At 44.6% G+C, this 14,419-nt stretch overlaps 1 protein-coding gene across 5 annotated transcripts in view; it reads right to left on the bottom strand.

Annotated features, from left to right (window-relative positions):
• ATAD2 (ATPase family AAA domain containing 2) overlaps positions 1 to 14,283 on the bottom strand; it is a 39,314-nt gene extending 25,031 nt beyond the window's left edge. The window contains exons 1-8 of one of the 5 annotated variants that reach the window (XM_075023905.1): positions 13,688 to 14,283; positions 7,882 to 8,024; positions 7,318 to 7,367; positions 5,779 to 5,932; positions 3,261 to 3,354; positions 2,196 to 2,280; positions 1,225 to 1,338; positions 640 to 748 (exon numbers count right to left, since the gene is read on the bottom strand). In XM_075023905.1, coding sequence (XP_074880006.1) covers positions 640 to 748; positions 1,225 to 1,338; positions 2,196 to 2,280; positions 3,261 to 3,354; positions 5,779 to 5,932; positions 7,318 to 7,367; positions 7,882 to 8,024; positions 13,688 to 13,909 — 971 coding nt within the window. In that variant the 5' untranslated portion in view covers positions 13,910 to 14,283. Of the gene's footprint in view, positions 1 to 639; positions 749 to 1,224; positions 1,339 to 2,195; positions 2,281 to 3,260; positions 3,355 to 4,326; positions 4,679 to 5,778; positions 5,933 to 6,256; positions 7,290 to 7,317; positions 7,368 to 7,881; positions 8,025 to 9,023; positions 11,270 to 13,687 lie in introns of those variants that run through there. The other 4 variants (XM_075023907.1, XM_075023908.1, XM_075023910.1 and 1 more) reach the window with 4 other exon arrangements.
• Positions 14,284 to 14,419: the final 136 nt, after the last annotated feature.

Genomic DNA, 14,419 nt, shown 5'->3' on the forward strand with positions numbered 1-14,419 from the left:
AAAAATCCTTCCTTCCCTGTCTGCTTTCAAGGATGCTAAACAAAGTGCTCACATCTAGCAAGAGACAACATTCTCCATGCTCTAACTGCTTACAGGATCCAAAACCCCTTTGTCATTGCTATTGCAATTTATAATTTATGATTTCATTTAGCATTTTTCTTGTTTAAGCAGAGTTTCAAACAGAAACATTAACTGATTCCAAAGAGAAACCAGAATCAGTATTTGAGAGATTTAAAAAAAAAAATCCATTAAAACTTCAACACAGGCTCTCCCTCTAATTATATTATCTTCAGTTTTAAGAAAGTAATTTGTATCCTTCAAGATTAAGTAGTCTAAGATTTTCAGAGGGAGATTGTGGCTTCAATTCCAGAACAAAAGAATTTCAGTTATACAATCTCAGCCACAACCTCCATAATCACCTTATCAGTAACTACAAATACTTTTTAAAAAAGTCTAATGGCTAAAAAGTAGTATAGCCTCCCCCCATATTTGTTTTCTTTATACCCTCAGACCACCACAGCAATAATCATACTATTAATCTGTAATTACCACCAATCCAAAAACCCTTGAAAGCATTATTCAGTAATGTGACTGGCAGCGCTATTGATAAATAAGAACTGTCACTACCCATACACCAACCTGTTAGTTCTTTTGGAGCGAGAGTCTTGTGACTGATTATTTCTAAATGAGTATCTCTGTCTGACAGGTGAAGACCGGCCCGAAAAATAAATCTTACGTTGTCTTGGTTCTGTTGAAAGCAAAGAATTTAGAATAATTTTACAAACAAGTTGAAGAGAAAGCAGGATAGTGAAAGAGGTGGAAAATGTGATGTGTTTCACCCATCTCTAATTTCAGGGGGAGTTTCAAGTGATTGGGGGGGCGATTTTTTTTTTTTTTTTAAATCAGTGCACAGTAGAAGTGAAAAAACACACACCTGCTTTTTAAGGAGAATTGAAAATCACAAGAGTAAGATTGTCAAGTCTGTTTAATTACTATTCTTTCAAGGATACATAGATCATTATTTTACAAAAAAACAACAATAAGTATGCCAAATGGCAAAGAAATATAACATGCACAGGATATATGCATTTAATAAAATTTATTTGCAGAATGAAGGTAAGAAATTTAAATAGAAGTTGAGTGTGTGTATATATTTTCATTCAAAAAAAATCTCACTTATATGCAAGAAATTAGCTCTTGAGAGAAACTGTGCACATAACCTACTTTCCAATGGAGCTTGATAGCGCTCAACAGTTTTCCTCTGCCGAAAGTCGTAACGCTTTCGAGTGTCTTCACCATCCTCATCTTCTTTCTCTTCACTTTCTCCTGAGGAAACTACTGTACATAGACATAGCATTCAACTGTTTAAGTACGGTTGCAAATTATATTAAATTCAAAATGCACTACACAAATGCCTATAGGTTTTACTATTACCTTCTTGTTAATGAAAACCTGCAAAACCTTAAGACCAATTTATGCAAGACACATTCCAGAAATTATAAAACACAGAGGAGCATACATATAGATATTATTCTGTCCTCGCTGAAATTGCTGGATGACTTCTCATCAGTCTTAGTAACAACAATTCTGTCATCTTGCTTAGTTAAGATGCGGCTCCTACGAAAACCACTATTTTCAGAAAGAGAAAGGTTCCTCGTGTTATTTCTCACTAAGTACAGGGATGACAGGTCCTAATTAGAGGCCCGGATAGCAGGACAGCAGCTTCCACTGATGACCTGCTAAACACAAAAATGAACAACACTATCTTCTCCCCTGCTGATCCTCATGCTCAAGAGGAGCTTTCCATACACATCTGGCAGACTACCTTACTTCCTGAATATTCTCGCTGTGCTGCTCAAAACCGTGAAAACTGTCATGCTCCTGCTGTAGCAAGATCACTCTTTCTTGTTCTGAGTAATACCATCGATTTCTTTGTATTCCCACCTGTCCACAGCCATCTGTTGCCTTTTATCTTGTAAGCATTTTGGAAAAGCACTGATTTTCTTTTTCCTCTGAATACCTGTTCTGAGCTCACTACAGTACAGCCCTAGAGTCCATGACTATGGCTTGTAGTGTCAACAGCAATACAGATTTTTTTAATAGATGAAAAATACCCAGTAGTTCAGCTCGTCTCAATTGTTTAAGACAAGGCTTTCGGCTAGAGTATAGTAGAGAAAATTTAAAACAGAACTAACCTACAATGTTGCCTTGATTATCAGCCATTTCTTCATCAGCTCTTTGGATTTCTTTGTTTCCTCGGGAGTACCTATCAAGGTTTTCCTAATTAAAAGAAACAAGAAGGATCAGTCACAAATATGCAGAAAACCTGACATGGGCATATTTGCTGCCTATATAGTAACATCAAGGCACGCCATATGCACAAAAGTTTAAATTAATGTACAGGAGAAAACAGGAACATCATTCTGGCACCCAGGATTAGTAACAAGAATTTCTGCCTAAAATAGGGTTTAGTACATGTGATAGTTAAATACTTATCTAGATACAAAACTGAGTGTATCAATTAATCACAAGTTAATAATCCAAGAGCGTGGCAGAACCCAGGAAAAGGCAATTCCTAGCAGACAAAAAAAATTCATACGGGCATTTGAGAGATGATATACAAAGTACTACAGACAATTCTGATTTCATTTTAAAAAAAAAAAGGAATTCAGATCTAAACAAAAAACTATGAAAGCAGGCTATGAAGATGTTTAAAAACTGAAGTGCCTGCCATTCAAAAGGACAGCAGAAGAACTTAATTTAATAGAGCAAAACTAAGACTGAGGAAATACGATTGCTGTATATAATTTTAACATAAGTTCCTCTAGGGACAGAGCACTACTTAAGCTCACAGGCAAGGCTGACACAAGAACAAACATAGGTAAAGCAGACATCAATGAATTCAGTTTTTAGTAAGATTTGAAGTGAAAACCCAAGTCCTGAAACAGTTGTTTGTAAACAGTGTCCATTCAAAAATCATAAGGCAATTCAGAAAGCGTAGTATAAGACATGTATTTCAGCATATCACTGCTATTTCATGTCTTCTGAAGAAGATATTTCCTCCACCCTTAGAGCGTATATGTAGCATGACCATAACAGTAAAATGTTAAATTATAATTAGAGAGCAAAAACAAATGTTATTTTAGACTACACTACTTTTTGGACGAAGTTATTTCAGCTAAATTAAAATTACAAATAAACAATTTCACTATGTGAAATACACTACTTATACAAAAATAGTAAAGTAAATTAGTATCTACTTCTGGATCATGGAACACCCCAAGGTCTTCCATCATTCGCCGTCTACGCATCTTCTCCATGTCATCCATTTTTTGCAAGACTGCTTCTGCAGTACTAAGATAAAAAGTTGACATGTAAGAGTAAAGATAGGCAAATACCAAAAAAACCATTTAAAACGCATAATGAGTATGACATTTTAATATAGTATGCACAAAGCAAGAGTCATTGACACTTAGCCAAGTTTTTAAACACTACTTAAAAATTAGGTCAAATGTTTACTTTTTATAGAGAAATCTAAGAACAAGCGTTTGAGGATTTGCAAACATACACTGTTTTCAGGTTTATTTTCCCCTCTTGCTGAACACAGTAAAAAAAAATAAATATCTGTTTTACTAGGAAAAAAAGAATTCTTAACATCGTAAGATAAGTAAGCTAACAGAAAGAAATTATGGCAGTTTTTAATAGCACTTAAGTTGCTCCGTATGGTAGCATTAAATATCCCACTGCTGTTACACCTCGCAAACCTTTTAGAAAACAACGTCAATTTGAGCTTCACAAAGTGAATTAAGCCATGGACAGACAGGCAGAAACACTAGGACTACTTCACTTTGGCTGTAACCAACTTTCCTCAGTATCTTAACTCAACCAAGCGTTATAAAAATATTTGTTAGCATGGAAGAAAAGTTAATTAAAAATGAAGGCGCTTCTGATGCTAAGAAAATTGATTTAGAGGGCAAGTTAAATCTACTGAAAGTCACAACATCAAGTGATCATTTTGGTTCACAAGACAACACATAAACCCACCCATCCTATACATCAGAGATGCTCTAGTATGAAGATCTCTCCACAACTGGCAATCCCAAAATGAAGACACCAGTGGCCAGTTTAAACACTGGCTGTGCCCAAATTCTTTACACACAAAGCACCTTCCAAACACATCCTCCCGCGCACACTCTCAGACCTGAAAGTCTTAAACAGCCACAAGCACCTATTTCCAAAGAACTCGGGTTAAACAGCTTGGCTGCAAAGTACAAAGCCCCACACCTTACATTAACCAACATATTTAACAAGAATTGCAGGACGTACCAGCACAGGCAGCAGACAGGAGGAGACCCTGCCTGAGCAGTGGCAGTTAGAATGTTAGGAGCACAACATTCTAACAACATTCTGAGAGTTCCGAACCAGGCAACCGTGGTAGAACTCTACTACAGAAGGCAACTGCCGCCCAGCAGTTACCACAAGAACACTTCCTATACGCAGGGTAACGTAGGGAAGTCTCAGCTTAACCACTTGTATTGGTTTTGTGCGGCAAAGTTTTGGTAGCGGGGGGGTTACAGGGGTGGCTTCTGTAAGAAGCTGCGGGAGGCTTCCCCTGTGTTCGGGGCAGAGCCTATACCAGCCGGCTCTGGGATGGCCAAGGCCGAGCCAATCAGAGATAGTGGTAACGCCTCTGTGATAACGCTTTTAAGAAGGAAAAAAAACGTCGGGACAGTGAGAAACAGCCGCTGGAGCAGAGAGTGAGAACACGTGAGAGAAGCGGCCCTGCGGACCCCCAGGTCAGTGCAGAAGGAGGGGGAGGAGATGCTCCAGGTGCCGGAGCCGAGATTCCCCTGCAGTCCCTGGGGAAGACCCTGGTGAGGCAGGCTGTCCCCCTGCAGCCCAGGGAGGACCCCACGCCGGAGCAGGTGGGTGGCCAAAAGAGGCTGTCACCCCGTGGGAACCCCGCGCTGGAGCAGGCTCCTGGCAGGACCTGCGGATCTGTGGAGAGAGGAGCCCACGGAGCAGGTTTTCTGGCAGGACTTGTGACCCCGTGGGGCACCCACGCTGGAGCAGTGTGCTCCTGAGGGACTGCACACCGTGGAAAGGACCCACGCTGGAGCAGTTCGTGAAGAGCTGCAGCCCGTGGGAATGGCCCACGTTGGAGAAGTTCGTGGAGGACTGTCTCCCGTGGGTGGGACCCCACGCTGGAGCGGGGGAAGAGTGTGATGAGCCCTCACCCCGAGGAGGTGAAGCGGCAGAAAATAACGCATGATGACCGTAAACCCCATCCCTGTCCCCCTGTGCTGCTGGGGGGGCTTGGTGGAGAAATCCAGGAGTGAAGTTGTGCCCGGGAAGAAGGGAGGGGTGGTGGGAAGGTGTTCTGAGATTTGGTTTTATTTCTCATTACCTTACTCTGGTTGATTTGTAATAAATTGAGCTAATTTTCCCAAATTGAGTCTGTTTTGCCCATGACAGTAATTAGTGAATGATCTCTCCTGTCCTTATCTTGACCCGCAAGCTTTTTGTTATATTTTTCTCTCCCCTGTCCAGCTGAGGAGGGGGAGTGATAGAACGGCTTTGGTGGGCACCTGGCGTCCAGCCAGGGTCAACCCATCACACCACTGAATACATTTAGCTCTTGCTGCAAGGAACAACAATACCTTTTTCTGTTGTCAAAATAAGGAGAATGTCCCTAGCCAATATTATGCCATAGCACAAAGGCTTGCTAATAAGACTCATTTTAGTAGCTTTACAAGGTGATGAAAAAAAGCCACTTACTTTGTTATAAGTTTGTCAAACAAAACAGATTGATTTGTAGTGGTGTAACGACTTTGTCGAAGTCTGCAGCTTCGGCGGACCTCCAAATCCCCATTTTCTTCATGGACTTGTTCTGCAGCTTTTGCATCAGCTCTGGTTTTCAGTGTTCTGGTGACTAAAATGCATTAATATATAAAATATTTTGAGGCAGAAAATCTGTTATTCCCTTTATTTCACTGTTGGTCTAGTAAAATGTAAAAAAAATCTTCAGTGGATTGATTTTTTCTTTAAATACTGAATTAGAAGTTACTGTCATGACCACAGCATTCAATTTAAATTACTTATGTTTAAAATACCTACTTAAAAGCATGACTTGTATAGCAACTTTTTAATAGACTGGAAAGCCAATCTAATGAAAACAAACATGCAACTTTTGTTTCATGCAGGAGGCAAGTTTATTCCAGTTACTTCTTTCTGGAAAAGTGAAAACAAAAAATACCTCTCTCTAAGGTGTTTTTACTCCATTTGTGCAAAACTGTATCTAACAGTTGTTTTAAAAAATTGTTTATGTGGGATGTCTCTTCTCAAGATGCATGTTTTTAGTAGGCTGTTTAAGCATGCATCACTTTCATTTTCTGCATCATGACACAAAAGCTCTAGAAGAGAAGAAAAACCTCAAGATAAACTCCCAAATATGAAAGAACTCAAATGCTTGCTTGCTTTAAAAAAAGATCTGCCCAGTATTTACCACACAGCATCCTTTGCCACGGGTTCGTTACTTGCACTATCATTAAACCAGTTGAGAGGTCAGTGAGAAAGTAGTAGATACATCACCGCGTTAGTATAAACACAGCTATGATTTGATCTCATCATCACCAACTCTAAAACTAAATTTGAGCTGAGTAAATAACAATTGACATTGCACAATTAGAATTTGAATTACTACACACAAAGTGCATTTCAAGCCCCCTCCTGCATTCAGCCCATGGCTGGCAGAACACTGCCTGGAGCTAACAGATTTTCCCAGCTGCCAGCAAGTGGCCTCACCACACCAAGTCCGCTTGTGTACTCAGCACGGCAATTTAGTTCCAAGGTAAATCACGGAACTTCAGTGACACCTTCCCCACATCAGTGGGTTTGTGCATCTCATGACTGAATTACTTTTTAAGTCACATATATTACTATACTGCAATATTCCCTCCTATTTGCAAGAATGATTTTCAGTTAATTTGTGTCCTGCAGACTCCAGAAAATCCATGTCATGAATAAACCCAAGCTAAGGGCAGATTCTCTAGTGCCTAAGAGCAGGCTGGAATTCACACTGCGTTCTCCCCAAGCCTGAAAAGAATTAATAGCATATCTTTCTATTTGCACCTACTTCTCTTCATAAAACTCATAGGAAATTCACTATCTTTGAGATATCTGTTCTCACAACTTCAGCTGATTTTGGCTGACGAATTCAGAATTTTTTGGGGCCAAGTTAAATAGACAGAGTGACCAAATGCAATCTTTCTCAGAAACCAGGCTAAAAAGGAATCCTAAGGAATTATCACTACTTACCTTCTTTATATTCCTCTTTTTTTTGGTCTGATTTTGGCTTTGCCAACTGCCTACATTAAGAAAGAGGGCAGAGGAAAGGAGGAAAGAATTATTGTATCGAAGTATTATATCATACCGCATTGTATAGTTCTCCCTCAAGACTGGGGAACTTCACCAAGTTTATAATGCAGTCCTCCACGTCATGCAAAGAAACGCCTGGGGACCACAAGGAATATTCAGATCCCAAGTCTGCTGTGTACCATATGCACACAGCTCTTTACGGACAGACATTACCTAACCTGCTAATCTTGAAGTCTCAGTAGGGCAAATAATATCTCAGTAACCGAAGTGGAGGAGAGATCTTGAAGGAGTTGGGAAAAGATGCACGTTTTTTATACAAACAGAAGACTTCTACAATGAAGAGTGATTCTAGTTCTAAGATACTGGCACTGACACTAACATAATCTTATTCCCCTGCAGATTTTTAGCTGTAGATTTATCATGACGTGACTCATTGTGCATGCTTTCACTTTTCCTTTTCATTCTATAAGTTGAGCAGAGATTGAACACCTAGAAATACAATACCTTGTAAAGTGTCTTTGATTGACATTTTCACTTAATATTTCCATGCTTTTGTCAAAGCTAGAGTCTGAACAGGGCGGCATGTTTTTTCTCATTGATCTTAAACAGTGTCCATTGAAACATTCAATTTTGCCAGAGGAAAATTCCTAGGAAAAGAAGGAAATAAGATATTTATCTGAACCATGTTCAGCTAAGTATGTTGAGCTAAGAAGGAAATTCTGTCTCATTTAGGCAAGTTTATTCTTTAACTCTCCTGACTTGATAGTGGTGCAACTAACAGCAGGTAAGCCTTGAACCACTTCCGCACCAAGAAAGTAGCTCTCTGGGAAAAAAAACAGCTTTCAAAGCTAAAGCTCCCCTCTGCCATGCTTTTCTCGTGGACAACCTGAGCTTAATATCCTTTGAAAAAATTATGGCAGCAAAGCCTTTCATATAAACTTAGTGTTTCATGAAAAAAACCCCAACACTTTTATTTCAGAACTGGTTCAGAGGAGCATTCAAGCTTGACCTTGCATGTCCTGGGATTACAATCTAGTTAGGAGAGTTTTTCTCCTATCTCTGTTCCATTTATAACTGCATTCAGAGGGACATTAAAAGATTTCCTTCAGGAGGACGGCATTTATCCACAGGAAATCAAAGGGAACTAAAGATGCACTTTTCTTATAGCTGTTGATCTTGTTCACATTGGTATTTCTACAAGGAGGATGAGTACTATTCACTTTTACTATATGAGGAAAGCTGTGATGACCATGAGAGGGGGCTTGTTCAGTTTACAACCCAAAGCTTCATTAAGAGTATGCCAAACTAAAACTCGCACTGAAAAGGGCAGAAAACCAACCAGATTCTTCTACTTTTTGACACTAACTTTACCAAGACATACTTCTATTAGCAGTTGACAGAGATGAGGACAGAAGCATGAAGAAGGTCGCTGCAGGAGGGCAATGATGCACATGCAAGGCCCTTGCAGGGCCACGCAGTAAGAGCTGTGGCCACCCACTGCTGAAGGGTCAGCCCTGAGCCACAGAGCTGGGCAATAACTGTCTGACGGTCTTCTCTTCAGACAACCTTGAACAAGCTATCCCCAGTGTTCCCCTGACAACTTCTCATGATAAGACAAGCCTTTTGACAAGGAGGATTTCAATCACCTTTCCTTTGCCGCTCGTTTTAAAGAGCGCCTCCCTTCCTGCTGTCCTCTGGGCTGGTGAAGCCAGGCCTCATGAGATGCTCCGCATAGCTGGCTTTTGAATTGATGCATCGGGGATTAAACTCCTAAAGACATTTTCTGTTTCTTGGATCCCGGATAGATGGCTATAACAAGACCTAAAGCTTAACGAGAGGCAGTCTGGTCTGTCAGAGTCACATTTAACATTTTTCCTCTCAAAGGTTTAAGAACAAAATCGTAACAGAAAGCCTTTCAACTTATTTTTAATTTGTCAGAGCCCTAGGTTTATTCGAAGAAGGCAGGTTTTTGTGCACACTCACACACAGGAGTACATAGACTTCAACCAATACTTTCAGCATTTGTCACTGAGACAACTAGAAAAAAAAAAAAACCCTAGACCAAGAAATAATGATGTTCTCTCACCTGCAAATGTATTCATAGTACTCCTACCGCTGGTACGACTGTGGCTTATGTATCGTCCTACAAAATCTACAGGCGTGCCTGGGAACTACCTCTAATGTTAGGTTACATGATTAAAGGCTAATCTCCATCAACAAAAGGCAGCAGGGAAGCACCGGTGGGCAGAGGCACCCACGTGCGTGTGTGTGGGCGCACACGTGGGGGCTCAATACCAGCAAACTGGGGGCCCAACACCAAACAATACAGGGATCAATGTTACATTTACACATGCGTGTGTGCACACGTGTGTGTGCATGTATTTTCCAAAAATGGGTTTTCGTCCTGATCAGCCAGAAAGGGAAGAAGGATCAGGCCATTTGTACTGTTCATACAGCTACCACATTCAGCTATTCTGAACATACAGCACTTTCAAATAAGGACAACTTTTTAAGTAACAGGCTTTATTTCTAAATACACCATCACTTGTGAAATTAGACGCCAAAGTTGGGAGCAACTCTGGAAGATTTAGCTTGCTTAAACTCCAAGATACACGAATTATAACTGTCGCTTTGGCTACTTCTACTTCATTGATCTATAAGTAAATACTCCTTGGGAGAAATCTTAAGGTTTGCCATATCAGTTAAAAGATGACTGCAATAATGCACTTCACAAATCTCTGGGCCAAATGCCAGACTGAAAGAAGAACAAACATTTTGAGAATGTCAGCACAGATCTTAGAAAAAAGCCAGTATAGCGACCTGGGAGATCTTTCTGTGAAGTATTTAAAATTGTGAAAGCATTTTGTATTTTGTTACTTTTCTCATGCTATAGGAAGTGATTAGCAATTGTTTCTAAAAAGTCTTTTTAGAAAAAATGTGTTTAGCTACCTGGTATCTCTGAGGAAGTAACTCTTATGTTGAAGGACTATCAGAACAGATAAACGTGCTTAAGCAACAAGGCCGTGAGCTCTGATGCTGAGGTCCCTACACAGACAACTCATGAAGGCTTAGCCTGGAAAAGTGCCAGTTTCCACTCTGCCCAGACAAAAAGGGCACTCAAGAGCACAATACCCTCAAATACACATCACAAGACAACAAACTTGTTCAACTTGGGGGATTAACCAGAGTTACAGACCTGCAGATACACAGCTTCCAAAGGGACAGTAGCCACTTTGGATATGTCATGGAATTCCTTGGGACTGGAAACTTGGAAGAGGATAAACCCATCAGATGCTGGTTTACCTTACGACTTTCTGCTCTATGCTCCTTAGTCTCTGTGGATAAAATAAGCCGAATAACTAGAGACAAACCACTTGCTGATACCAGAAAAACTGCAAAAGCTGCTGCCAGCACCAAGTCCTTGCACATCAACGAGTTAGGAAAGAGGCATGAGGACTTGAACACGCAGCTAGCACCAGCGCCATCATCTCTGTTACCTAGGGCACTTCTGCACTGTCTCTGCAGTTACAACACTCCAGCAGAGCCCAGCCATCCTGCCAAAGAGGTAAGAACGACTCCATGCCTCAAAGCATGAGAAAGGCCTGGAAAAAGGAGGAAAAAAAAATTATAAAGAAACCAAAACAAAAAAGAACCTTACAGCCAACTTCATAATGATGATTCTGCTTTGGTGTCAGTGAAATTTTACATTTAGCTTCCTCATTCCTGTTCTCCACACTGAGAACACGTGCCAGCTGTTTTATCTGCCTAACTTTGCACAGCCTTCCCTCGGGTGCAACAGGCAGCTGAATTCGCTGTAGCCTCTGACAACCATTTCTAGTGTAGACTGCAAAAGCAAAGCAGTGATCTTTAAGCAGATTCCATGACTGTTTGCAAACTAAAAAAAACCCAAACACCGCCCCCCCCCCCCCCAAGGATTTCTTCCTTCTTAGTTCAGTAGTCTTGAAAAGAATGAAAAAAAAATTAACCCATGCGACTGAAAATCCTGAATGAGTTCTGCTGGAAGGAAACAGAGCCCACTACAAGCATCACTCGAAGGCAGGGCTCCCCTGAAGAGCAGACCACTTCAGAGTTGGATCTGGTCTGCCTTTATTTGTCATGGAAATGCAGGACACCCTGCAGAGAGGAGCCTGACTTGGAAAGAGCAGAGAAGAACTTTAGCTTTTGAAGGGTACATTAAAAACAATGAATTTCTTAAAGTGAAATGGTTCAGTTATTAAAGAAGCAACACTGAGATGCAGATAGGGCAGACCACTTAACACCCTTTATAATCATGCAAGTTGTCTCTTTTCTACTAAAGTAGATTAAAATTATAAAAAGTTTAAAATTTTCACCACTTTAGGTTAGAGACTTAAGTGATTTAATTAAGTACAAATTAGTCCTGATTTCTAAACAGAGCTTTGTTTTTAAAGCATCTACAGTAGCACCTATATACGCTTGACAAAGGAGTATTTCACAGGCACTTCAGGCCAGCTAGAACGCAGTCATAGGTCACATACATTTTATGCCAAGCGCTGTTTTTGATGCATTCTTCTCATCAAAACAGTGAGCGCTCTCTCTGCGACCGTTACCACAATTAAAGTTGTATTGGCTTTGTGTGGCAAGCTTTTGGTAGCAGGGGGGGTTACAGGGGTGGCTTCTGTAAGAAGCTGCTGGAAGCTTCCCATGTCCAACAGAGCCAATACCAGCTGGCTCCAAGACGGACCTGCCACCCGCCAAGGCCAAGCCAATCAGCGATAGTGGTAACACCTCCATGATAACATTTTTAAGAAGGAAAAAAAAGTTGTGGGACAGACAGAAACGGCAGCCAGAGGGAGGAGTGAGAACATGTAAGAGAAACAACGCTGCAGACCCCCAGGTCAGTGCAGAAGGAGGGGGAGGAGATGCTCCAGGCACTGGAGCAGAGATTCCCCTGCAGCCCGTGGTGAAGACCCTGGTGAGGCAGGCTGTCCCCCTGCAGCCCAGGGAGGTCCATGGTGGAGCAGATCTCCACCTGCAGCCTGGGGAGGACCCCACGCCGGAGCAGGTGGGTGGCCAAAGGAGGCTGTGACCCCATGGGAACCCCACGCTGGAGCAGGCTCCTGGCAGGACCTGCGGATCTGTGGAGAGAGGAGCCCACGGAGCAGGTTTTCTGGCAGGACTTGTGACCCTGTGGGGGACCCATGCTGGAGCAGTGTGCTCCTGAGGGACTGCACACCGTGGAAAGGACCCACGCTGGAGCAGTTCATGAAGAACTGCAGCCCATGGGAAGGACCCACGTTGGAGACGTTCGTGGAGGACTGTCTCCTGGGGGAGGGACCCCACGCTGGAGCAGGGGAAGAGTGTGATGAGCGCTCGCCCTGAGGAGGATGAAGCAGCAGAAATAATGTGTGATGAACTGACCGTATACCCCATTCCCCGTCCCCCTGTGCTGCTGCGGGGTGCAGGTAGAGAATCCAGGAGTGAAGCTGTGCCCAGGAAGAAGGGAGGGGTGGTGGGAAGGTGTTCTGAGATTTGGTTTTATTTCTCATTACCTTACTCTGGTTGATTAGCAATAAATTGAGTTAATTTTCCCCAAGCTGAGTTTGTTTTGCCCGTGACGGTAATTGGTGAATGATCTCTCCTGTCCTTATCTCGACCCACGAGCCCTTTATTATGTTTTCACTCCCCTGTCCAGCTGAGGAGGGGGAGCGATAGAGTGGCTTTGGTGGGCACCCAGAGTTCAGCCAGGGTCAACCCACCACAAAAGCAAAGCAGTCAGTAACATCTTTTCAAGATAACTTTTTAGGTAACAAATTTAATCAAAGTCAGCGGGGAAGGGGAAATACAGATAACACCCCAAACCATACAGTGACACAGAAAGTTTACATTCACAGGGCAGCAGGCGATCCAGGCACTGTCCGTCACCGGTCCCCCGGACCAGAGGTTGTGCCGAGCCCCCCGTCAGCCGCAGGGTGACCAGAAACCTGCTTCTTCGCAGGCGACAACGCAACCGACCGCAGCTGTAGGCGCTGACCCCGAATACACACACACACCCCCCCGCCCCCCATTTTTTCCTCCACGTGACACCCCTCTCCGGTGCTTCTGCGCGGGGGCTCGGCTTTCCCCGCTCGCTGCTCCGCCCCCTCCCCAACACCTCCCGAAGGCTCCGGGCCGGCACCAGCAGTCCCCCGCCGGCAGCTGCCCCCGCCGCGCAGCCCCCGGGCTTCTCGCCGCCCCGGCCCCACAGCGCAGCGCCTGCCCCGCCGGGCCGAGGCCCGTCTCCCCGCGGAGCCGGGGTTTAAACCCCGCCCCCCCCGGGGTGGGTACTCACGGCCTCATCGGCTCTCCCGCTGCCCCTGTGTCCCGCGGCCCTGGCGGCGGCCGAGGCGGCCCCGGAGCGCGTCCAGATGCGGCGGCCGCTGAGCGAAGGGGGCTCCAAGGAGATGAACTCGGAGCTGGAGTCCAGGAGGTCGAAGGGGGGGCGGCGGCGGCTGCGGCCGTCGTGGGCCGCCGGCTCGGGCGGGCGGGCGGCGCCGCTCCGCAAGACCACCATGGCGGCGCGCTCTGAGGAGACGGCGGCGAGCGGGGGACGCGGCGGCCCCGCAGCAGCTCCTGCCGCCGCTGCAGCCCGCGCACCGCTCGGTCGCCGCCCTCCCGCCGGATCCCTCCGCCTCGCCGCCTTCCTGCCGTCCTTCCTTCCGCCCGCCCCGAGGGCCCCGGCGGCTCCCCCGCCGCCCGCCCTCGCAGCGGGCCGGCCGCCGCGCCCTCCGCCCCGCCCGCGCTCGCCCCGCCGCCGCTTTTTCCCTCCGGCAGCTAGTCCCGGCCCGGGCGGCGGAGGGACACGCGCCGCGCTAGGGCCGTTCAAGATTCTTGGCGCGGAAAAAGTTGGAGCAGTTTGCCTTGCCGGCACGGGATTGGCTCGGCGGCGTGCGCTGTGCCCGCCCCCTGCCGCCGCGTCCCGCCGGCAGGGGGCGGGGCCTCCGCGCTTGCCGGGAACGTCGCTTAAAGGAGCCGCTCACCCGCACGGCGGCGGCGCGGCTCCTCATTCCCCCCCCACCCCCCG

The sequence above is a fragment of the Buteo buteo genome, chromosome 3 (assembly GCF_964188355.1).
Source record: "Buteo buteo chromosome 3, bButBut1.hap1.1, whole genome shotgun sequence".
NCBI lineage: Eukaryota > Metazoa > Chordata > Aves > Accipitriformes > Accipitridae > Buteo > Buteo buteo.